Genomic DNA, 25,761 nt, shown 5'->3' with positions numbered 1-25,761 from the left:
GAGAGTTCAACTTCCTAACCTATCAGAAAGGACAGAGTTCAGCTTCCTAACCTATCAGAAAGGAGAGAGTTCAGCTTCCTAACCTATCAGAAAGGAGAGAGTTCAGCTTCCTAACCTATCAGAAAGGACAGAGTTCAGCTTCCTAACCTATCAGAATGGACAGAGTTCAGCTTCCTAACCTATCAGAATGGAGAGAGTTCAGCTTCCTAACCTATCAGAATGGAGAGAGTTTAGCTTCCTAACCTATCAGAATGGAGAGAGTTTAGCTTCCTAACCTATCAGAATGGAGAGAGTTTAGCTTCCTAACCTATCAGAATGGAGAGAGTTCAGCTTCCTAACCTATCAGAAAGGAGAGAGTTCAGCTTCCTAACCTATCAGAAAGGAGAGAGTTTAGCTTCCTAACCTATCAGATTGGAGAGAGTTTAGCTTCCTAACCTATCAGAATGGAGAGAGTTCAGCTTCCTAACCTATCAGAAAGGACAGAGTTCAGCTTCCTAACCTATCAGAATGGACAGAGTTCAGCTTCCTAACCTATCAGAATGGAGAGAGCTTCCTAACCTATCAGAAAGGAGAGAGTTTAGCTTCCTAACCTATCAGAATGGAGAGAGTTCAGCTTCCTAACCTATCAGAAAGGAGAGAGTTCAGCTTCCTAACCTATCAGAAAGGAGAGAGTTTAGCTTCCTAACCTATCAGATTGGAGAGAGTTTAGCTTCCTAACCTATCAGAATGGAGAGTTTAGCTTCCTAACCTATCAGGCAGTAAGGTGGAGCTATTATTTATGACTATCTACCAACCCCTATCCAATTCCTTTGGATCTGAAGACCCTAGGGAGTTACGCCAACTCAGGAAATGCCTCACTGACATTGTGTGTATTTTGCCCAACATTTATGAACTGCAATAACTACATTTCAGAACTGTAAACAATTGAAATGGAATGAACCCCATCCCTGTTTACCAAACAGGTTGAAGAGAACCACAAGCAACAATCCCTATTTGCACAAAAGAGGTTCATCACGCAATTATATTGTGGGCTAACGCGGTGATTTTCTGCCCTCTGGTGATGATAAATGCAACTACAGGCTATATCTTTAAAAGCCCATCCCAGTCCAGTTTTACATGATGTGATTGGCTGATCGCCTCTCTTAGACGCCACATGACATTTCTCTCGTATATCATTGGTCGAGTCTTGTGACTCTCACACAGAATGGAGAAATGAGGAAGTGGGTTGTTGTTGTGGTTAGCTAGCTAGCTAGCTGCTGAGGCTACAACAATTTATCCACCAGTGTGTTAACTTACGACTAATTTCAAGGTTTAGTCAGGTATCGTTGTTTTTATACTTGTTTAAATGTTTAAATGTTATGTTCATTTGTACGGAATGTTTGATAAATGTAACGCTAGCTAGCTGACAAGAGTTTTCTAGCATAGACAGATGTGTTACTCTAGTTATCAATGCCTTGTATTCTAGCTAGCTACAACATATGGCTACTTCTACATTTGTGATTCTACAAAAGGTACTGGAGACGATGGAAAAACCTTTCTCCTAGCTAGCTACTATAGCTTTAGTTTAGAGATTTCTCCTCAGAGCCTTTCTGTGGTTATCAGTTGTGGATCTTCTCTTCAAGGCAAGGTGAGGGTGTAGTTCGTTGTTGACAGGGGTCACATGAATGTACTGCACCAGGAGGTCAAAGGACTGGGGTGGAAGGTTGAGGAGCGTGAACTGGCTGAGGGGTTTGTTTACTAGCACATAGGCAGCCCTATGCTTTCTACATATCTCTCTCTCTCTGCTCACCCTCTTTCTCTGTCTTATCTCACATTGCTCTCTCTCTCTCAATCCCTCTCATTCTCTCTCTCTCAATCCCTCTCTCTCTCTCTCTCTCTCAATCCCTCTCATTCTCTCTCTCAATCCCTCTCTTTCTCTCTCTCTCTCTCTCTCTCCTCTCTCTCTCTCTCTCTCAATCCCTCTCTCTCTCTCACTCTCTCTCTCTCTCTCTCTCTCTCTCTCTCTCTCCCCCTCTATCTATCTAATCTAATTGTATCTATTTATCAGAAAGAATTGTGGAGATGGAGGTGTCAGGCTACCAGTCCAAGCTGCTGTGTGAGCTCAATGAGCAGCGGAAGAGAGACTTCTTCTGTGACTGCAGTATAGTCGTGGAGGGGCGTGTCTTCAAGGCCCATCGCAACGTCCTATTCGCCGGCAGCGGCTACTTCCGAGCCCTATTGGTCCACTACCTACAGGTGAGTCGTTTTATTAAGTTGGACGTGGGATTGATACAAAATGTGTAATTAAGGAGCCTGTGTGTATTATTTTACTAGATGCTTTCACGTGTTTAAAAAGAAATTGATAATGCTATAGTAACCCAGTTGGCCCATTCCCATCCTGTGGAAAGAACACTGGTTGAGTAAACTCTGATCTAAGTGCTAATCTAGTTTTATAGCCTGTTTACTGTACTACTTTACTCCCTGGAATCTCTCCTCAGGACAGTGGTCAGCACCACAGTACAGCCTCTCTGGACATCGTGACGGCCGAGGCCTTCTCCTCCATCCTGGACTTCCTGTACTCGGGCCGACTGGACCTGCGCAGCGACAACGTCATCGAGGTGATGTCGGCGGCCAGCTACCTCCAGATGACTGACGTGGTGTCCTTCTGTAAAGGCTACATCCGCTCCTCTCTGGAGATCTGTAACAGGGAGAAAGAGAAGGAGAGAGATGGTCCGGCTGACAGTGGAACCCCAGCCATGCCACCTCCCTCTTCCACCGCCTCTGTAGCTGTTCCTTCGTTGTCACTAGAGGGAGTTAGTCATGTACGTTCAGAATCCTCCCCTTCCACTGTCACAGACCCCCCATCCTCGGCAGCAGCCCTCCCCAGGGTCCCCACGCCCCCCGGCCCTAGCAGAGACTCTGAGAGCGACTGCAGCTCCAGAGGGGAGTTCCCATCTCATATTATTGAGGGCCGGACCCCCCACGGACACGGAGACCATGTGATGAACCCTCTTTCCTCTGGGTTGACCCTAGAACTGGTGCGCCCCAAGATCGAGTACGACCCCGATGACGAGCCCGAGGAGGGGTCTCCCGATACCAAAGACCTGGCGCTGTTTATGGGACCCCCCCTCCACACCCACCACCCAGACCACCTCCATGACAGGCTGGCGTCCCCCAGCAGCGAGCGCTCCTCCCTGGGCTTCGGGGGCTGCCACGCCAGGCAGTTCATGGATGTGCTGTTGAGAGGCGGCTCCAGTCCCCACAGGGACAGAGGGGAGCAGGGCCAGATGTTTGCCCAGGGATTGGGCCTCTGGGGTGGGGGAGGCAGGGTGGATGAGGGTCTGGGGATGGGTGGGTCCTCTATCATGGAGATACAGAGCGACTGGTACGGAGAGGACACAGGTAATTACATTCAGTTAGTTTTATCTCTATAAGGTGAAACTTTAGTTTCTTATTGTTTCTTTGTTGTTGTTGTTGTTAGTAGTTGTTGTTAGTTGTTGTTGTTGTTGTTAGTAGTTGTTGTTAGTTGTTGTTGTTGTTAGTAGTTGTTGTTGTTAGTTGTTGTTGTTGTTAGTTGTAGTTTTTGTTAGTTGTTGTTAGTTGTTGTTAGTTGTAGTTGTTGTTGTTGTTGTTGTTGTTGTTGTTGTTAGTTGTTGTAGTTGTTGTTGTTAGTTGTTAGTTGTTGTAGTTGTTAGTTGTTGTTAGTTGTTGTAGTTGTTGTTGTTAGTTGTTGTTGTTGTTAGTTGTTGTTAGTTGTTAGTTGTTGTTGTTAGTTGTAGTTGTTGTTGTTGTTAGTTGTTGTTGTTGTTAGTTGTTGTTAGTTGTTTGTTGTTAGTTGTTGTTGTTGTTAGTTGTTGTAGTTGTTGTTAGTTAGTTGTTGTTGTTGTTGTTAGTTGTTAGTTGTTGTTGTTGTTGTTAGTTGTTGTTGTTGTTGTTAGTTGTTGTTGTTGTTGTTAGTTGTAGTTGTTAGTTGTAGTTGTTGTTAGTTGTTGTTGTTGTTAGTTGTTGTAGTTGTTAGTTGTAGTTGTTAGTTGTTAGTTAGTTGTTGTTGTTAGTTGTAGTTGTTAGTTGTAGTTGTTGTTGTTGTTAGTTGTTGTTGTTGTTAGTTGTTGTTGTTAGTTGTTGTTGTTAGTTGTTGTTGTTGTTAGTTGTTGTTGTTGTTAGTTGTTGTTGTTGTTAGTTGTTTGTTTGTTGTTGTTGTTAGTTGTTGTTAGTTGTTGTTAGTTGTTGTAGTTGTTAGTTGTAGTTGTTAGTTGTTTGTTGTTAGTTGTAGTTGTGTTGTTAGTTAGTTGTAGTTGTTGTTGTTGTTGTAGTTGTTGTTGTTGTTTAGTTGTTGTTGTTGTAGTTGTTGTTGTTGTTAGTTGTTGTTGTTGTTGTTGTTGTTGTTAGTTGTTAGTTGTTGTTGTTGTTGTTAGTTGTTAGTTGTTAGTTGTAGTTGTTGTTGTTGTTAGTTGTTGTTGTTGTTGTAGTTGTTAGTTGTTTGTTAGTTAGTTGTTTGTTGTTAGTTGTTGTTGTTGTTGTTGTTGTTGTTAGTTGTTAGTTGTTAGTTGTTGTTGTTGTTGTAGTTGTTGTTGTTAGTTGTTAGTTGTTGTTGTTGTTAGTTGTTGTTGTTGTTAGTTGTTTGTTGTTAGTTGTTAGTTGTTGTTGTTGTTAGTTGTTGTTGTTAGTTGTTGTTGTTGTTAGTTGTTGTTGTTGTTAGTTGTTGTTAGTTGTTGTTGTAGTTGTTTGTTAGTTGTTAGTTGTTAGTTGTTGTTGTTGTTGTTGTTTGTTGTTAGTTGTTAGTTGTTGTTGTTGTTAGTTGTTGTTGTTAGTTGTTGTTGTTGTTGTTGTTAGTTGTTGTTGTTGTAGTTGTTGTTAGTTGTTAGTTGTTGTTGTTGTTAGTTGTTGTTGTTGTTAGTTGTTGTTGTTGTTTGTTAGTTGTTGTTGTTAGTTGTTGTTGTTGTTGTTGTTGTTAGTTGTTAGTTGTTGTTAGTTGTAGTTGTTAGTTGTTGTTGTTGTTAGTTGTTAGTTGTTAGTTGTTGTTGTTGTTGTTAGTTGTTGTTGTTAGTTGTTGTTAGTTGTTGTTGTTAGTTGTATTGTTAGTTGTTGTTGTTGTTGTTGTTGTTGTAGTTGTTGTTAGTTGTTAGTTGTTGTTGTTGTTGTTAGTTGTAGTTGTTAGTTGTTGTTGTTGTTGTTAGTTGTAGTTGTTAGTTGTTGTATTGTTAGTTGTTGTTGTTAGTTGTTAGTTGTTGTTGTAGTTGTAGTTGTTGTTAGTTGTTGTTGTTGTTGTTGTAGTTGTAGTTGTTAGTTGTTGTTGTTAGTTGTTGTTGTTGTTGTTAGTTGTTAGTTGTTGTTAGTTTGTTAGTTGTAGTTGTTAGTTGTTGTTGTTGTTAGTTGTTAGTTAGTTGTTAGTTGTTTGTTAGTTGTTAGTTGTTGTTGTTAGTTGTTGTTGTTGTTGTTGTTAGTTGTTTGTTGTTGTTGTTGTTAGTTGTTTGTTGTTGTTGTTGTTGTTAGTTGTTAGTTAGTTGTTGTTGTTAGTTGTTAGTTGTTAGTAGTTAGTTGTTGTTGTTGTTGTTAGTTGTTGTTAGTTGTTAGTAGTTAGTTGTTGTTTTAGTTGTTGTTAGTTGTTGTTGTTGTTAGTTGTTAGTTGTTGTTGTTGTTGTTAGTTGTTGTTAGTTGTTGTTTAGTTGTTAGTTTGTTAGTTGTTGTTGTTAGTAGTTGTTGTTGTTGTTAGTAGTTGTTGTTAGTTGTTAGTTGTTAGTAGTTGTTGTTAGTAGTTGTAGTTAGTTGTTAGTTGTTAGTAGTTGTTGTTGTTAGTTGTTGTTGTAGTTGTTGTTAGTTGTTAGTAGTTGTTGTTAGTTGTTAGTAGTTGTAGTTGTTAGTTGTTAGTTGTTAGTAGTTGTTGTTAGTAGTTGTTGTTAGTTGTTGTTGTTGTTGTTAGTTGTTAGTAGTTGTTGTTAGTAGTTGTTGTTAGTAGTTGTTGTTGTTAGTTGTTGTTGTTGTTAGTTGTTAGTAGTTGTTGTTAGTTGTTGTTGTTAGTAGTTGTTGTTGTTAGTTGTTGTTAGTAGTTGTTGTTGTTGTTGTTAGTTGTTGTTGTTAGTAGTTGTTGTTAGTTGTTGTTGTTAGTAGTTGTAGTTGTTGTTGTTGTTAGTTGTTGTTAGTTGTAGTTGTTGTTGTTGTTTTCTTGCCACTATCAGGCTTTGGTTTTAGGGGCCAGAGGGTTTCTTCTTTCTTTATACTTTCCTGACAAGAAGATTTGCTTTTAAAAAAGACCAAATTGTGACATTATATTAACTTTATAATATCATTTACATTTACATTTAAGTCATTTAGCAGACGCTCTTATCCAGAGCGACTTACAAATTGGTGCATTCACCTTATGAGATCCAGTGGAACAGCCACTTTACAATAGTGCATCTAAATCTTAAAAGGGGGGGGGGGTGAGAAGGATTACTTTATCCTATCCTAGGTATTCCTTAAAGAGGTGGGGTTTCAGGTGTCTCCGGAAGGTGGTGATTGACTCTTGATATCGACTGAAGGACTTATTAATGCAACAGGTGTTTGATGGTAACAGTGTGTATAGTTCATTGTTTAATTGACTCTCCTCCCTACAGGTGTTTGATGGTAACAGTGTGTATAGTTCATTGTTTAATTGACTCTCCTCCCTAACAGGTGTTTGATGGTAACAGTGTGTATAGTTCATTGTTTAATTGACTCTCCTCCCCTAACAGGTGTTTGATGGTAACAGTTTAATTGTGTATAGTTCATTGTTTAATTGGTGTTTGACAGTCTCATTGTTTAATTGACTCTCCTCCCTACAGGTGTTTGATGGTAACAGTGTGTATAGTTCATTGTTTAATTGACTCTCCTCCCTAACAGGTGTTTGATGGTAACAGTGGTAACAGTGTGTATAGTTCATTGTTTAATTGACTCTCCTCCCTAACAGGTGTTTGATGGTAACAGTGTGTATAGTTCATTGTTTAATTGACTCTCCTCCCTAACAGGTGTTTGATGGTAACAGTGTGACTCTCCTCCCTATAGTTCATTGTTTAATTGACTCTCCTCCCTAACAGGTGTTTGATGGTATAGTTCATTGTTTAATTGACTGGTGTTTGATAGTTAGTTCATTGTTTAATTGACTCTGTTTGATGGTAACAGTGTGTATAGTTCATTGTTTAATTGACTCTCCTCCCTAACAGGTGTTTGATGGTAACAGTGTGTATAGTTCATTGTTTAATTGACTCTCCTCCCTAACAGGTGTTTGATGGTAACAGTGTGTATAGTTCATTGTTTAATTGACTCTCCTCCCCTAACAGGTGTTTGATGGTAACAGTGTGTATAGTTCATTGTTTAATTGACTCTCCTCCCTAACAGGTGTTTGATGGTAACAGTGTGTATAGTTCATTGTTTAATTGACTCTCCTCCCCTAACAGGTGTTTGATGGTAAGGTGTTTGATGGTAACAGTGTGTATAGTTCATTGTTTAATTGACTCTCCTCCCTAACAGGTGTTTGATGGTAACAGTGTGTATAGTTCATTGTTTAATTGACTCTCCTCCCTAACAGGTGTTTGATGGTAACAGTGTGTATAGTTCATTGTTTAATTGACTCTCCTCCCTAACAGGTGTTTGATGGTAACAGTGTGTATAGTTCATTGTTTAATTGACTCTCCTCCCTAACAGGTGTTTGATGGTAACAGTGTGTATAGTTCATTGTTTAATTGACTCTCCTCCCTAACAGGTGTTTGATGGTAACAGTGTGTATAGTTCATTGTTTAATTGACTCTCCTCCCTAACAGGTGTTTGATGGTAACAGTGTGTATAGTTCATTGTTTAATTGACTCTCCTCCCTAACAGGTGTTTGATGGTAACAGTGTGTATAGTTCATTGTTTAATTGACTCTCCTCCCTAACAGGTGTTTGATGGTAACAGTGTGTTCATAGTTCATTGTTTAATTGACTTCATTGTTTAATTGACTCTCCTCCCTAACAGGTGTTTGATGGTAACAGTGTGTATAGTTCATTGTTTAATTGACTCTCCTCCCTAACAGGTGTTTGATGGTAACAGTGTGTATAGTTCATTGTTTAATTGACTCTCCTCCCTAACAGGTGTTTGATGGTAACAGTGTGTATAGTTCATTGTTTAATTGACTCTCTCCCTAACAGGTGTTTGATGGTAACAGTGTGTATAGTTCATTGTTTAATTGACTCTCCTCCCTAACAGGTGTTTGATGGTAACAGTGTGTATAGTTCATTGTTTAATTGACTCTCCTCCCAGGTGTTTGATGGTAACAGGTGTTTGTTTAATGGTGTTTGAAACAGTGTGTATAGTTCATTGTTTAATTGACTCTCCTCCCAGGTGTTTGAACAGGTGTTAGTTCATTGTTTAATTGACTCTCCTCCCTAACAGGTGTTTGAACAGTGTGTATAGTTCATTGTTTAATTGACTCTCCTCCCTAACAGGTGTTTGATGGTAACAGTGTGTATAGTTCATTGTTTAATTGACTCTCCTCCCTAACAGGTGTTTGATGGTAACAGTGTGTATAGTTCATTGTTTAATTGACTCTCCTCCCTAACAGGTGTTTGATGGTAACAGTGTGTATAGTTCATTGTTTAATTGACTCTCCTCCCTAACAGGTGTTTGATGGTAACAGTGTGTATAGTTCATTGTTTAATTGACTCTCCTCCCTAACAGGTGTTTGATGGTAACAGTGTGTATAGTTCATTGTTTAATTGACTCTCCTCCCTAACAGGTGTTTGATGGTAACAGTGTGTATAGTTCATTGTTTAATTGACTCTCCTCCCTAACAGGTGTTTGATGGTAACAGTGTGTATAGTTCATTGTTTAATTGACTCTCCTCCCTAACAGGTGTTTGATGGTAACAGTGTGTATAGTTCATTGTTTAATTGACTCTCCTCCCTAACAGGTGTTTGATGGTAACAGTGTGTATAGTTCATTGTTTAATTGACTCTCCTCCCTAACAGGTGTTTGATGGTAACAGTGTGTATAGTTCATTGTTTAATTGACTCTCCTCCCTAAGGTGTTTGATGGTAACAGGTGTTTGAATTGGTAAACAGTGTGTATAGTTCATTGTTTAATTGACTCTCCTCCCTAACAGGTGTTTGATGGTAACAGTGTGTATAGTTCATTGTTTAATTGACTCTCCTCCCTAACAGGTGTTTGATGGTAACAGTGTGTATAGTTCATTGTTTAATTGACTCTCCTCCCTAACAGGTGTTTGATGGTAACAGTGTGTATAGTTCATTGTTTAATTGACTCTCCTCCCTAACAGGTGTTTGATGGTAACAGTGTGTATAGTTCATTGTTTAATTGACTCTCCTCCCTAACAGGTGTTTGATGGTAACAGTGTGTATAGTTCATTGTTTAATTGACTCTCCTCCCTAACAGGTGTTTGATGGTAACAGTGTGTATAGTTCATTGTTTAATTGACTCTCCTCCCTAACAGGTGTTTGATGGTAAGTTCAGTGGTGTATAGTTCATTGTTTAATTGACTCTCCTCCCTAACAGGTGTTTGATGGTAACAGTGTGTATAGTTCATTGTTTAATTGACTCTCCTCCCTAACAGGTGTTTGATGGTAACAGTGTGTATAGTTCATTGTTTAATTGACTCTCCTCCCTAACAGGTGTTTGATGGTAACAGTGTGTATAGTTCATTGTTTAATTGACTCTCCTCCCTGTGTATAGTTCAGGTGTTTGATGGTAACAGTGTGTATAGTTCATTGTTTAATTGACTCTCCTCCCTAACAGGTGTTTGATGGTAACAGTGTGTATAGTTCATTGTTTAATTGACTCTCCTCCCTAACAGGTGTTTGATGGTAACAGTGTGTATAGTTCATTGTTTAATTGACTCTCCTCCCTAACAGGTGTTTGATGGTAACAGTGTGTATAGTTCATTGTTTAATTGACTCTCCTCCCTAACAGGTGTTTGATGGTAACAGTGTGTATAGTTCATTGTTTAATTGACTCTCCTCCCTAAGGTGTTTGATGGTGTTGTATAGTTCATTGTTTAATTGTAACAGGTGTTTGTATGTGTAGTTCATTGTTTAATTGACTCTCCTCCCTAACAGGTGTTTGATGGTAACAGTGTGTATAGTTCATTGTTTAATTGACTCTCCTCCCTAACAGGTGTTTGATGGTAACAGTGTGTATAGTTCATTGTTTAATTGACTCTCCTCCCTAACAGGTGTTTGATGGTAACAGTGTGTATAGTTCATTGTTTAATTGACTCTCCTCCCTAACAGGTGTTTGATGGTAACAGTGTGTATAGTTCATTGTTTAATTGACTCTCCTCCCTAACAGGTGTTTGATGGTAACAGTGTGTATAGTTCATTGTTTAATTGACTCTCCTCCCTAACAGGTGTTTGATGGTAACAGTGTGTATAGTTCATTGTTTAATTGACTCTCCTCCCTAACAGGTGTTTGATGGTAACAGTGTGTATAGTTCATTGTTTAATTGACTCTCCTCCCTAACAGGTGTTTGATGGTAACAGTGTGTATAGTTCATTGTTTAATTGACTCTCCTCCCTAACAGGTGTTTGATGGTAACAGTGTGTATAGTTCATTGTTTAATTGACTCTCCTCCCTAACAGGTGTTTGATGGTAACAGTGTGTATAGTTCATTGTTTAATTGACTCTCCTCCCTAACAGGTGTTTGATGGTAACAGTGTGTATAGTTCATTGTTTAATTGACTCTCCTCCCTAACAGGTGTTTGATGGTAACAGTGTGTATAGTTCATTGTTTAATTGACTCTCCTCCCTAACAGGTGTTTGATGGTAACAGTGTGTATAGTTCATTGTTTAATTGACTCTCCTCCCTAACAGGTGTTTGATGGTAACAGTGTGTATAGTTCATTGTTTAATTGAACTCTCTCTCCCCCTAACAGGTGTTTGATGGTAACAGTGTGTATAGTTCATTGTTTAATTGACTCTCCTCCCTAACAGGTGTTTGATGGTAACAGTGTGTATAGTTCATTGTTTAATTGACTCTCCTCCCTAACAGGTGTTTGATGGTAACAGTGTGTATAGTTCATTGTTTAATTGACTCTCCTCCCTAACAGGTGTTTGATGGTAACAGTGTGTATAGTTCATTGTTTAATTGACTCTCCTCCCTAACAGGTGTTTGATGGTAACAGTGTGTATAGTTCATTGTTTAATTGACTCTCCTCCCTAACAGGTGTTTGATGGTAACAGTGTGTATAGTTCATTGTTTAATTGACTCTCCTCCCTAACAGGTGTTTGATGGTAACAGTGTGTATAGTTCATTGTTTAATTGACTCTCCTCCCCTAAGGTGTTTGATGGTAACAGGTGTTTTCATTGTTTAATGGTAACAGTGTGTATAGTTCATTGTTTAATTGACTCTCCTCCCTAACAGGTGTTTGATGGTAACAGTGTGTATAGTTCATTGTTTAATTGACTCTCCTCCCTAACAGGTGTTTGATGGTAACAGTGTGTATAGTTCATTGTTTAATTGACTCTCCTCCCTAACAGGTGTTTGATGGTAACAGTGTGTATAGTTCATTGTTTAATTGACTCTCCTCCCTAACAGGTGTTTGATGGTAACAGTGTGTATAGTTCATTGTTTAATTGACTCTCCTCCCTAACAGGTGTTTGATGGTAACAGTGTGTATAGTTCATTGTTTAATTGACTCTCCTCCCTAACAGGTGTTTGATGGTAACAGTGTGTATAGTTCATTGTTTAATTGACTCTCCTCCCTAACAGGTGTTTGAGGTGTTTGATGGTAACAGTGTGATATGTGTAGTTCATTGTTTAATTGACTCTCCTCCCTAACAGGTGTTTGATGGTAACAGTGTGTATAGTTCATTGTTTAATTGACTCTCCTCCAGTGTGTATAGTTCATAATTGACAGGTGTTTGATGGTAACAGTGTGTATAGTTCATTGTTTAATTGACTCTCCTCCCTAACAGGTGTTTGATGGTAACAGTGTGTATAGTTCATTGTTTAATTGACTCTCCTCCCAGGTAACAGGTGTTTGATGGTAACAGTGTGTATAGTTCATTGTTTAATTGACTCTCCTCCCTAACAGGTGTTTGAGGTAACAGTTTATAGTTCATTGTTTAATTGACTCTCCTCCCTAACAGGTGTTTGATGGTAACAGTGTGTACAGTGTGTATAGTTCATTGTTTAATTGACTCTCCTCCCTAACAGGTGTTTGATGGTAACAGTGTGTATAGTTCATTGTTTAATTGACTCTCCTCCCTAACAGGTGTTTGATGGTAACAGTGTGTATAGTTCATTGTTTAATTGACTCTCCTCCCTAACAGGTGTTTGATGGTAACAGTGTGTTCATAGTTCATTTTGTTTAATTGTTTACTCTCCTCCCTAACAGGTGTTTGATGGTAACAGTGTGTATAGTTCATTGTTTAATTGACTCTCCTCCCTAAGGTGTTTGATGGTAACAGGTGTTTGATGGTAACAGTGTGTATAGTTCATTGTTTAATTGACTCTCCTCCCTAACAGGTGTTTGATGGTAACAGTGTGTATAGTTCATTGTTTAATTGACTCTCCTCCCTAACAGGTGTTTGATGGTAACAGTGTGTATAGTTCATTGTTTAATTGACTCTCCTCCCTAACAGGTGTTTGATGGGTAACAGTGTGTATAGTTCATTGTTTAATTGACTCTCCTCCCTAACAGGTGTTTGATGGTAACAGTGTGTATAGTTCATTGTTTAATTGACTCTCCTCCCTCCAGGTGTTTGATGGTAACAGTAAGTTCAGGTGTTTGATGGTAACAGTGTGTATAGTTCATTGTTTAATTGACTCTCCTCCCTAACAGGTGTTTGATGGTAACAGTGTGTATAGTTCATTGTTTAATTGACTCTCCTCCCTAACAGGTGTTTGATGGTAACAGTGTGTATAGTTCATTGTTTAATTGACTCTCCTCCCTAACAGGTGTTTGATGGTAACAGTGTGTATAGTTCATTGTTTAATTGACTCTCATTGTTTAATTGACTCCCTAACAGGTGTTTGATGGTAACAGTGTGTATAGTTCATTGTTTAATTGACTCTCCTCCCTAACAGGTGTTTGATGGTAACAGTGTGTATAGTTCATTGTTTAATTGACTCTCCTCCCCTAACAGGTGTTTGGTGGTAACAGTGTGTATAGTTCATTGTTTAATTGACTCTCCTCCCTAACAGGTGTTTGATGGTAACAGTGTGTATAGTTCATTGTTTAATTGACTCTCCTCCCCTAACAGGTGTTTGATGGTAACAGTGTGTATAGTTCATTGTTTAATTGACTCTCCTCCCTAACAGGTGTTTGATGGTAACAGTGTGTATAGTTCATTGTTTAATTGACTCTCCTCCCTAACAGGTGTTTGATGGTAACAGTGTGTATAGTTCATTGTTTAATTGACTCTCCTCCCTAACAGGTGTTTGATGGTAACAGTGTGTATAGTTCATTGTTTAATTGACTCTCCTCCCTAACAGGTGTTTGATGGTAACAGTGTGTATTCAGTTTAATTGACATTGTTTAATTGACTCTCCTCCCTAACAGGTGTTTGATGGTAACAGTGTGTATAGTTCATTGTTTAATTGACTCTCCTCCCTAACAGGTGTTTGATGGTAACAGTGTGTATAGTTCATTGTTTAATTGACTCTCCTCCCTAACAGGTGTTTGATGGTAACAGGTGTTTAGTTCATTGTTTAATTGACTAACAGGTGTTTGATGGTAACAGTGTGTATAGTTCATTGTTTAATTGACTCTCCTCCAGTGTGTATAGTTCATAACAGGTGTTTGATGGTAACAGTGTGTATAGTTCATTGTTTAATTGACTCTCCTCCCTAACAGGTGTTTGATGGTAACAGTGTGTATAGTTCATTGTTTAATTGACTCTCCTCCCTAACAGGTGTTTGAGGTAACAGTTTGTTCATGTTTAATTGTAACAGGTGTTTGTGGTATAGTTCATTGTTTAATTGACTCTCCTCCCTAACAGGTGTTTGATGGTAACAGTGTGTATAGTTCATTGTTTAATTGACTCTCCTCCCTAACAGGTGTTTGATGGTAACAGTGTGTATAGTTCATTGTTTAATTGACTCTCCTCCCTAACAGGTGTTTGATGGTAACAGTGTGTATAGTTCATTGTTTAATTGACTCTCCTCCCTACAGGTGTTTGATGGTAACAGTGTGTATAGTTCATTGTTTAATTGACTCTCCTCCCTAACAGGTGTTTGATGGTAACAGTGTGTATAGTTCATTGTTTAATTGACTCTCCTCCCTAACAGGTGTTTGATGGTAACAGTGTGTATAGTTCATTGTTTAATTGACTCTCCTCCCTAACAGGTGTTTGATGGTAACAGTGTGTATAGTTCATTGTTTAATTGACTCTCCTCCCTAACAGGTGTTTGATGGTAACAGTGTGTATAGTTCATTGTTTAATTGACTCTCCTCCCTAACAGGTGTTTGATGGTAACAGTGTGTATAGTTCATTGTTTAATTGACTCTCCTCCCTAACAGGTGTTTGATGGTAACAGTGTGTATAGTTCATTGTTTAATTGACTCTCCTCCCTAACAGGTGTTTGATGGTAACAGTGTGTATAGTTCATTGTTTAATTGACTCTCCTCCCTAACAGGTGTTTGATGGTAACAGTGTGTATAGTTCATTGTTTAATTGACTCTCCTCCTAACAGGTGTTTGATGGTAACAGTGTGTATAGTTCATTGTTTAATTGACTCTCCTCCCTAACAGGTGTTTGATGGTAACAGTGTGTATAGTTCATTGTTTAATTGACTCAACAGGTGTTTGATGGTAACAGTGTGTATAGTTCATTGTTTAATTGACTCTCCTCCCCTAACAGGTGTTTGATGGTAACAGTGTGTATAGTTCATTGTTTAATTGACTCTCCTCCCTAACAGGTGTTTGATGGTAACAGTGTGTATAGTTCATTGTTTAATTGACTCTCCTCCCTAACAGGTGTTTGATGGTAACAGTGTGTATAGTTCATTGTTTAATTGACTCTCCTCCCTAACAGGTGTTTGATGGTAACAGTGTGTATAGTTCATTGTTTAATTGACTCTCCTCCCTAACAGGTGTTTGATGGTAACAGGTGTATAGTTCATTGTTTAATTGTAACAGGTGTTTGATGGTATGTGTATAGTTCATTGTTTAATTGACTCTCCTCCCTAACAGGTGTTTGATGGTAACAGTGTGTATAGTTCATTGTTTAATTGACTCTCCTCCCTAACAGGTGTTTGATGGTAACAGTGTGTATAGTTCATTGTTTAATTGACTCTCCTCCCTAACAGGTGTTTGATGGTAACAGTGTGTATAGTTCATTGTTTAATTGACTCTCCTCCCTACAGGTGTTTGATGGTAACAGTGTGTATAGTTCATTGTTTAATTGACTCTCCTCCCTAACAGGTGTTTGATGGTAACAGTGTGTATAGTTCATTGTTTAATTGACTCTCCTCCCTACAGGTGTTTGATGGTAACAGTGTGTATAGTTCATTGTTTAATTGACTCTCCTCCCTAACAGGTGTTTGATGGTAACAGTGTGTATAGTTCATTGTTTAATTGACTCTCCTCCCTAACAGGTGTTTGATGGTAACAGTGTGTATAGTTCATTGTTTAATTGACTGGTGTTTGATGGTAACAGTGTGTATAGTTCATTGTTTAATTGACTCTCCTCCCTCAGGTGTTTGATGGTAACAGTGTGTATAGTTCATAACAGGTGTTTGATGGTAACAGTGTGTATAGTTCATTGTTTAATTGACTCTCCTCCCTAACAGGTGTTTGATGGTAACAGTGTGTATAGTTCATTGTTTAATTGACTCTCCTCCCTAACAGGTGTTTGATGGTAACAGTGTGTATAGTTCATTGTTTAATTGACTCTCCTCCCTAACAGGTGTTTGATGGTAACAGTGTGTATAGTTCATTGTTTAATTGACTCTCCTCCCTAACAGGTGTTTGATGGTAACAGTGTGTATAGTTCATTGTTTAATTGACTCTCCTCCCAGGTGTTTGATGGTAACAGGTGTTTGATGGTAACAGTGTGTATAGTTCATTGTTTAATTGACTCTCCTCCCTAACAGGTGTTTGATGGTAACAGTGTGTATAGTTCATTGTTTAATTGACTCTCCTCCCTACAGGTGTTTGATGGTATAGTTCATTGTTTAATTGACTGGTGTTTGATGGTAGTTCATTGTTTAATTGACTCTCCTCCCTAACAGGTGTTTGATGGTAACAGTGTGTATAGTTCATTGTTTAATTGACTCTCCTCCCTAACAGGTGTTTGATGGTAACAGTGTGTATAGTTCATTGTTTAATTGACTCTCCTCCCTAACAGGTGTTTGATGGTAACAGTGTGTATAGTTCATTGTTTAATTGATGGTAACAGTCTTGTTTAATTGACCTCCTAACAGGTGTTTGATGGTAACAGTGTGTATAGTTCATTGTTTAATTGACTCTCCTCCCTAACAGGTGTTTGATGGTAACAGTGTGTATAGTTCATTGTTTAATTGACTCTCCTCCCTAACAGGTGTTTGATGGTAACAGTGTGTATAGTTCATTGTTTAATTGACTCTCCTCCCTAACAGGTGTTTGATGGTAACAGTGTGTATAGTTCATTGTTTAATTGACTCTCCTCCCTAACAGGTGTTTGATGGTAACAGTGTGTATAGTTCATTGTTTAATTGACTCTCCTCCCTAACAGGTGTTTGATGGTAACAGTGTGTATAGTTCATTGTTTAATTGACTCTCCTCCCTACAGGTGTTTGATGGTAACAGTGTGTATAGTTCATTGTTTAATTGACTCTCCTCCCTACAGGTGTTTGATGGTAACAGTGTGTATAGTTCATTGTTTAATTGACTCTCCTCCCCTGCAGGTGATGGCTTGTTAGTGCCGGTGAAGCTCCACAAGTGTCCGTTCTGCCCGTACACCGCCAAGCAGAAGGGCATCCTGAAGAGACACATCCGCTGTCACACTGGAGAGAGACCCTTCCCCTGTGAGACGTGTGGCAAGAGGTTCACCAGGCAGGAACACCTCCGCAGTCACTCACTCAGCGTAAGAGAGAGAGAGAGTGTGTGTGTGTGTGTGTCTGGTGTGTGTGAGTGTGTGTGTGTGTGGTGTGTGTGTGTGTGTGTCTGGTGTGTGTGTGTGTGTCTGGTGTGTGTGTGTCTGGTGTGTGTGTGTGTGTTTGTCTGGTGTGTGTGTGTGTGTCTGGTGTGTGTGAGTGTGTCTGGTGAAAAAATACAAAGACAGACATTGATGGGAACAGTACCAAAACAAGCTACATATGGACAGTACCAAAACAAGCTACATATGGACAGTACCAAAACAAGCTACATATGGACAGTACCAAAACAAGCAAAACAAGCTACATATGAACAGTACCAAAACAAGCTACATATGAACAGTACCAAAACAAGCAAAACAAGCTACATATGAACAGTACCAAAACAAGCTACATATGGACAGTACCAAAACAAGCTACATATGGACAGTACCAAAACAAGCAAAACAAGCTACATATGAACAGTACCAAAACAAGCTACATATGGACAGTACCAAAACAAGCTACATATGGACAGTACCAAAACAAGCTACATATGGACAGTACCAAAACAAGCTACATATGGACAGTACCAAAACAAGCTACATATGGACAGTACCAAAACAAGCTACATATGGACAGTACCAAAACAAGCTACATATGGACAGTACCAAAACAAGCTACATATGGACAGTACCAAAACAAGCTACATATGGACAGTACCAAAACAAGCTACATATGAACAGTACCAAAACAAGCTACATATGAACAGTACCAAAACAAGCTACATATGAACAGTACCAAAACAAGCTACATATGAACAGTACCAAAACAAGCTACATATGAACAGTACCAAAACAAGCTACATATGGACAGTACCAAAACAAGCTACATATGAACAGTACCAAAACAAGCTACATATGAACAGTACCAAAACAAGCTACATATGAACAGTACCAAAACAAGCTACACATGGACAGTACCAAAACAAGCTACATATGAACAGTACCAAAACAAGCTATATATGAACAGTACCAAAACAAGCTACATATGGACAGTACCAAAACAAGCTACATACGGACAGTACCAAAACAAGCTACATATGAACAGTACCAAAACAAGCTACATATGGACAGTACCAAAACAAGCTACATATGGACACTACCAAAACAAGCTACATATGAACAGTACCAAAACAAGCTACATATGAACAGTACCAAAACAAGCTACATATGAACAGTACCAAAACAAGCTACACATGGACAGTACCAAAACAAGCTACATATGAACAGTACCAAAACAAGCTACATATGAACAGTACCAAAACAAGCTACATATGGACAGTACCAAAACAAGCTACATACGGACAGTACCAAAACAAGCTACATATGAACAGTACCAAAACAAGCTACATATGAACAGTACCAAAACAAGCTACATATGAACAGTACCAAAACAAGCTACATATGAACAGTACCAAAACAAGCTACATACGGACAGTACCAAAACAAGCTACATATGGACAGTACCAAAACAAGCTACATACGGACAGTACCAAAACAAGCTACATATGAACAGTACCAAAACAAGCTACATATGAACAGTACCAAAACAAGCTACATATGAACAGTACCAAAACAAGCTACATATGAACAGTACCAAAACAAGCTACATATGGACAGTACCAAAACAAGCTACATATGAACAGTACCAAAACAAGCTACATATGGACAGTACCAAAACAAGCTACATATGGACAGTACCAAAACAAGCTACATATGAACAGTACCAAAACAAGCTACATATGGACAGTACCAAAACAAGCTACATATGGACACTACCAAAACAAGCTACATATGAACAGTACCAAAACAAGCTACATATGAACAGTACCAAAACAAGCTACACATGGACAGTACCAAAACAAGCTACATATGAACAGTACCAAAACAAGCTACATATGAACAGTACCAAAACAAGCTACATATGGACAGTACCAAAACAAGCTACATACGGACAGTACCAAAACAAGCTACATATGAACAGTACCAAAACAAGCTACATATGAACAGTACCAAAACAAGCTACATATGAACAGTACCAAAACAAGCTACATACGAACAGTACCAAAACAAGCTACATACGGACAGTACCAAAACAAGCTACATATGGACAGTACCAAAACAAGCTACATACGGACAGTACCAAAACAAGCTACATATGAACAGTACCAAAACAAGCTACATACGAACAGTACCAAAACAAGCTACATATGAACAGTACCAAAACAAGCTACATATGAACAGTACCAAAACAAGCTACATACGGACAGTACCAAAACAAGCTACATATGGACAGTACCAAAACAAGCTACATATGAACAGTAACAAAACAAGCTACATATGGACAGTACCAAAACAAGCTATATATGGACAGTACCAAAACAAGCTACATATGTACACTACCAAAACAAGCTACATGTGGACAGTACCAAAACAAGCTACATATGGACAGTACCAAAACAAGCTACATATGGACAGTACCAAAACAAGCTACATATGAACACTACCAAAACAAGCTACATATGAACACTACCAAAACAAGCTACATATGAACACTACCAAAACAAGCTACATATGAACACTACCAAAACAAGCAAAACAAGCTACATATGGACAGTACCAAAACAAGCTACATATGGACAGTACCAAAACAAGCTACATATGGACACTACCAAAACAAGCAAAACAAGCTACATATGGACAGTACCAAAACAAGCTACATATGAACAGTACCAAAACAAGCTACATATGAACAGTACCAAAACAAGCTACATATGGACAGTACCAAAACAAGCTACATATGAACACCACCAAAACAAGCAAAACAAGCTACATATGGACAGTACCAAAACAAGCTACATACGGACAGTACCAAAACAAGCTACATATGGACAGTACCAAAACAAGCTACATATGAACAGTACCAAAACAAGCTACATATGGACAGTACCAAAACAAGCTACATATGAACAGTACCAAAACAAGCTACATATGAACAGTAACAAAACAAGCTACATATGAACAGTACCAAAACAAGCAATACAAGCTACATATGGACAGTACCAAAACAAGCTACATATGGACAGTACCAAAACAAGCTACATATGGACAGTACCAAAACAAGCTACATATGAACAGTACTAAAACAAGCTACATATGGACAGTACCAAAACAAGCTACATATGAACAGTACCAAAACAAGCTACATATGGACAGTACCAAAACAAGCTACATATGAACAGTACCAAAACAAGCTACATATGAACAGTACCAAAACAAGCTACATATGAACAGTACCAAAACAAGCTACATATGGACAGTACCAAAACAAGCTACATATGAACAGTACCAAAACAAGCTACATACGGACAGTACCAAAACAAGCTACATATGGACAGTACCAAAACAAGCTACATACGGACAGTACCAAAACAAGCTACATATGAACAGTACCAAAACAAGCTACATATGAACAGTACCAAAACAAGCTACATACGGACAGTACCAAAACAAGCTACATATGGACAGTACCAAAACAAGCTACATACGGACAGTACCAAAACAAGCTACATATGAACAGTACCAAAACAAGCTACATATGAACAGTACCAAAACAAGCTACATACGGACAGTACCAAAACAAGCTACATATGGACAGTACCAAAACAAGCTACATACGGACAGTACCAAAACAAACTACATATGGACAGTACCAAAACAAGCTACATATGAACAGTACCAAAACAAGCTACATACGGACAGTACCAAAACAAGCTACATACGGACAGTACCAAAACAAGCTACATATGGACAGTACCAAAACAAGCTACATATGGACAGTACCAAAACAAATGATCTATAGTAGATTGTTAGTAGATCATTAACAAGAAATTTGTGGGAGTGGTTTTAATGACTCCAACCTACAGTTGAAGTGGGAAGTTTACTTAAGAGTCATTAAAACTCGTTTTTTTCAACCACTCCCACAAATGTCTTGTTAATGATCTACTATAGATCATTTGTTTTGGTACAGTTTTTCAACCACTCCCACAAATGTCTTGTTAATGATCTACTATAGATCATTTGTTTTGGTACAGTTTTTCAACCACTCCCACAAATGTCTTATCGACACATTGAGTGGGGTGAGACATTCTTACTCATCTGATAGAGAACCAGTTAGGATTTAATTATCATTTTTATATGACTGAAGCCTTTAGTGAGTTTCAATGGTCCTTCTGTAGCTCAGTTGGTAGAGCATGGCGCTTGTAACGCCAGGGTAGTGGGTTCGATTCCCGGGACCACCCATACGTAGAATGTATGCACACATGACTGTAAGTCGCTTTGGATAAAAGCGTCTGCTAAATGGCATATATTATTATTATTATATTATATTAATGCTTTAATCAATTCAATTCTTGTTTTCATTTTCATTTTATAATGGTGTGTGTGTGTGTGTGTGTGTGTGTGTGTGTGTGTGTGTGTGTGTGTGTGTGTGACGATGTTTACATGTCTTTGTCTCTGATTCCCAGGTGCACCGTTCCAGTTGGCCCGTGGTTTGTAAGGGGTGCAGACGAAGCTTCACTGGAGCCCTGTCCCACGGACTGAAACGCTTTGGCCTGTGTGACAACTGTACCTGTGTTACGACCACGGGCCACGAAGACTCACCTCCCGCCCACATCAACCTCGACGGCCAACCAGAGGCCATGGAACGCGGGGACGGAGACAGTGATTGGCCCAGGTTCAGGGATGATGCTGATGACATGGAGGCCGGGGGAGGGATTATAGAGGACCTGGGGGAGAAGGGGAAACCACACGGACGACTGTCAGAGATCCCATCCACAGTGGACATGAAGGAGAGGAGACAAGGAAAGGAAGAATTTAACTCTCAGACACAGTTTTAGTCCTATCTTGCAGTCTTCCTCCCCCAGTGGTTTAATTAGGGGAACAATCCAAGACTGAGACAGAGGTCCATGTTAACTTTGTCTTGGCTACTATTTTCTACCAAAATAACTGTGGAACAGAATCAGAACTGCATGACCATAAGAGGACTGGGTTTTCCCTAGGAGAAAGACGTTGTGTTGTCCCTAGGAGAAAGACGTTGTGTTGTCCCTAGGAGAAAGACGTTGTGTTGTCCCTAGGAGAAAGACGTTGTGTTGTCCCTAGGAGAAAGACGTTGTGTTTTCCCTAGGAGAAAGACGTTGTGTTGTCCCTAGGAGAAAGACGTTGTGTTGTCCCTAGGAGAAAGACGTTGTGTTGTCCCTAGGAGAAAGACGTTGTGTTGTCCCTAGGAGAAAGACGTTGTGTTGTCCCTAGGAGAAAGACGTTGTGTTTTCCCTAGGAGAAAGACGTTGTGTTGTCCCTAGGAGAAAGACGTTGTGTTGTCCCTAGGAGAAAGACGTTGTGTTGTCCCTAGGAGAAAGACGTTGTGTTGTCCCTAGGAGAAAGACGTTGTGTTGTCCCTAGGAGAAAGACGTTGTGTTGTCCCTAGGAGAAAGACGTTGTGTTGTCCCTAGGAGAAAGACGTTGTGTTGTCCCTAGGAGAAAGACGTTGTGTTGTCCCTAGGAGAAAGACGTTGTGTTGTCCCTAGGAGAAAGACGTTGTGTTTTCCCTAGGAGAAAGACGTTGTGTTTTCCCTAGGAGAAAGACGTTGTGTTTTCCCTAGGAGAAAGACGTTGTGTTTTCCCTAGGAGAAAGACGTTGTGTTTTCCCTAGGAGAAAGACGTTGTGTTGTCCCTAGGAGAAAGACGTTGTGTTGTCCCTAGGAGAAAGACGTTGTGTTGTCCCTAGGAGAAAGACATTGTGTTGTCCCTAGGTCCCTAGGAGAAAGACATTGTGTTGTCCCTAGGAGAAAGACGTTGTGTTGTCCCTAGGAGAAAGACATTGTGTTGTCCCTAGGTCCCTAGGAGAAAGACATTGTGTTGTCCCTAGGAGAAAGACATTGTGTTGTCCCTAGGTCCCTAGGAGAAAGACATTGTGTTGTCCCTAGGAGAAAGACGTTGTGTTGTCCCTAGGAGAAAGACGTTGTGTTGTCCCTAGGAGAAAGACGTTGTGTTGTCCCTAGGAGAAAGACGTTGTGTTGTCCCTAGGAGAAAGACGTTGTGTTGTCCCTAGGAGAAAGACGTTGTGTTGTCCCTAGGAGAAAGACGTTGTGTTGTCCCTAGGAGAAAGACGTTGTGTTGTCCCTAGGAGAAAGACGTTGTGTTGTCCCTAGGAGAAAGACGTTGTGTTGTCCCTAGGAGAAAGACATTGTGTTGTCCCTAGGAGAAAGACATTGTGTTGTCCCTAGGAGAAAGACATTGTGTTGTCCCTAGGAGAAAGACATTGTGTTGTCCCTAGGAGAAAGACATTGTGTTGTCCCTAGGAGAAAGACGTTGTGTTGTCCCTAGGAGAAAGACGTTGTGTTGACCCTAGGAGAAAGACATTGTGTTGTCACTAGGAGAAAGACATTGTGTTGAGCCTAGGAGAAAGACATTGTATTGACCCTAGGAGAAAGACATTGTGTTGACCCTAGGAGAAAGACATTGTGTTGTCCCTAGGAGAAAGACATTGTGTTGTCCCTAGGTCCCTAGGAGAAAGACAGTGTGTTGTCCCTAGGAGAAAGACGTTGTGTTGTCCCTAGTAGAAAGACGTTGTGTAGTCCCTAGGAGAAAGACATTGTGTAGTCCCTAGGAGAAAGACATTGTGTTGTCCCTAGGAGAAAGACGTTGTGTTGTCCCTAGGAGAAAGACGTTGTGTTGTCACTAGGAGAAAGACGTTGTGTTGTCTCTAGGAGAAAGACGTTGTGTTGTCCCTAGGAGAAAGACATTGTGTTGTCCCTAGGAGAAAGACATTGTGTTGTCCCTAGGAGAAAGACATTGTGTTGTCCCTAGGAGAAAGACGTTGTGTTGTCCCTAGGAGAAAGACATTGTGTTGTCCCTAGGAGAAAGACATTGTGTTGTCCCTAGGAGAAAGACGTTGTGTTGTCCCTAGGAGAAAGACGTTGTGTTGTCACTAGGAGAAAGACGTTGTGTTGTCCCTAGGAGAAAGACATTGTGTTGTCTCTAGGAGAAAGGCGTTGTGTTGTCCCTAGGAGAAAGACGTTGTGTTGTCCCTAGGAGAAAGACGTTGTGTTGTCCCTAGGAGAAAGACATTGTGTTGTCTCTAGGAGAAAGACGTTGTGTTGTCCCTAGGAGAAAGGCGTTGTGTTGTCACTAGGAGAAAGATGTTGCATTGTCCCTAGGAGAAAGACGTTGTGTTGTCACTAGGAGAAAGATGTTGCATTGTCCCTAGGAGAAAGACGTTGTGTTGTCACTAGGAGAAAGATGTTGCATTGTCCCTAGGAGAAAGACGTTGTGTTGTCACTAGGAGAAAGATGTTGCATTGTCCCTAGGAGAAAGACGTTGTGTTGTCACTAGGAGAAAGATGTTGCATTGTCCCTAGGAGAAAGACGTTGTGTTGTCACTAGGAGAAAGATGTTGCATTGTCCCTAGGAGAAAGGCGTTGTGTTGTCCCTAGGAGAAAGGCGTTGTGTTGTCCCTAGGAGAAAGATGTCGTGTTGTCCCTAGGAGAAAGGCGTTGTGTTGTCCCTAGGAGAAAGACATTGTGTTATCCCTAGGAGAAAGACATTGTGTTGTCCCTAGGAGAAAGGCGTTGTGTTGTCCCTAGGAGAAAGACATTGTGTTGTCCCTAGGAGAAAGACATTGTGTTATCCCTAGGAGAAAGGCGTTGTGTTGTCCCTAGGAGAAAGACGTTGTGTTGTCCCTAGGAGAAAGACGTTGTGTTGTCCCTAGGAGAAAGACGTTGTGTTGTCCCTAGGAGAAAGACGTTGTGTTGTCCCTAGGAGAAAGACGTTGTGTTGTCCCTAGGAGAAAGACGTTGTGTTGTCCCTAGGAGAAAGGCGTTGTGTTATCCCTAGGAGAAAGGCGTTGTGTTGTCCCTAGGAGAAAGGCGTTGTGTTGTCCCTAGGAGAAAGACATTGTGTTGTCCCTAGGAGAAAGACATTGTGTTGTCCCTAGGAGAAAGACATTGTGTTGTCCCTAGGAGAAAGGCGTTGTGTTATCCCTAGGAGAAAGATGTCTCTTCTACTTGGTGGCACAATGCATCAGGTGATGATACGCCATAGCAGTCTGTTCTCCATGGAAACAGCAGGTGTCTTGTCCTCAACAGCCTCATCAACTCCATGCAACAGCCTCATCAACTCCATGCAACAGCCTCATCAACTCCATGCAACAGCCTCGTCAACTCCATGCAACAGCCTCGTCAACTCCATGCAACAGCCTCATCAACTCCATGCAACAGCCTCATCAACTCCATGCAACAGCCTCGTCAACTCCATGCAACAGCCTCATCAACTCCATGCAACAGCCTCGTCAACTCCATGCAACAGTCTCGTCAACTCCATGCAACAGCCTCATCAACTCCATGCAACAGCCTCATCAACTCCATGCAACAGCCTCGTCAACTCCATGCAACAGCCTCATCAACTCCATGCAACAGCCTCGTCAACTCCATGCAACAGCCTCGTCAACTCCATGCAACAGCCTCATCAACTCCATGCAACAGCCTCGTCAACTCCATGCAACAGCCTCGTCAACTCCATGTGTCGCGCTGCATGAGGCAAAAGGTGGTCACTCTAGGTGGGACTGGTTTTCTGATCCGCGCCCCTACATTGTTTTTTTTTTTTTTACGGTATCTGTGACCAACAGACGCATATCTTAAATTCCCAGTCATGTGAAAA

General features: G+C 40.0%; 1 protein-coding gene and 1 long non-coding RNA gene across 17 annotated transcripts; both read left to right on the top strand.

The window, feature by feature from the left end:
• The first annotated feature begins 1,211 nt into the window (after window positions 1-1,211).
• zbtb8b (zinc finger and BTB domain containing 8B) lies at window positions 1,212-25,761 on the top strand. 14 transcript variants are annotated; one of them, XM_052469123.1, is made up of 9 exons: window positions 1,212-1,319; window positions 1,623-1,728; window positions 2,048-2,235; window positions 2,478-3,381; window positions 16,818-16,996; window positions 21,574-22,624; window positions 22,941-22,998; window positions 23,032-23,606; window positions 23,715-25,761. In XM_052469123.1, exons 2-6 carry the CDS (start codon window positions 1,665-1,667, stop codon window positions 21,943-21,945), a joined length of 1,707 nt encoding a protein of 568 aa, XP_052325083.1. In that variant the 5' UTR covers window positions 1,212-1,319; window positions 1,623-1,664; the 3' UTR covers window positions 21,946-22,624; window positions 22,941-22,998; window positions 23,032-23,606; window positions 23,715-25,761. The 14 variants fall into 14 exon arrangements, with proteins under 14 accessions (XP_052325083.1, XP_052325088.1, XP_052325094.1 ...); XM_052469128.1 differs by lacking the exons at window positions 22,941-22,998; window positions 23,032-23,606 and adding an exon at window positions 22,858-22,940 and having other exon boundaries at window positions 21,574-22,299; window positions 23,690-25,761; XM_052469134.1 differs by lacking the exons at window positions 22,941-22,998; window positions 23,032-23,606 and adding an exon at window positions 22,858-22,940 and having other exon boundaries at window positions 21,574-22,449; window positions 24,140-25,761.
• On the top strand, window positions 5,851-16,811 carry LOC127909150 (uncharacterized). Of its 3 annotated transcripts, none has more exons than XR_008069939.1 (6): window positions 5,851-6,689; window positions 7,216-7,391; window positions 13,017-13,075; window positions 14,047-14,103; window positions 15,240-15,469; window positions 16,703-16,811. It is a non-coding gene; the product is annotated as an uncharacterized LOC127909150 (long non-coding RNA). The 3 variants fall into 3 exon arrangements; XR_008069937.1 differs by having other exon boundaries at window positions 16,646-16,807; XR_008069938.1 differs by lacking the exon at window positions 16,703-16,811 and having other exon boundaries at window positions 14,047-14,161; window positions 15,240-15,561.

This window comes from Oncorhynchus keta, chromosome 19 (assembly GCF_023373465.1).
Source record: "Oncorhynchus keta strain PuntledgeMale-10-30-2019 chromosome 19, Oket_V2, whole genome shotgun sequence".
NCBI lineage: Eukaryota > Metazoa > Chordata > Actinopteri > Salmoniformes > Salmonidae > Oncorhynchus > Oncorhynchus keta.
This window is presented reverse-complemented; position numbering and strand designations above follow the sequence as displayed.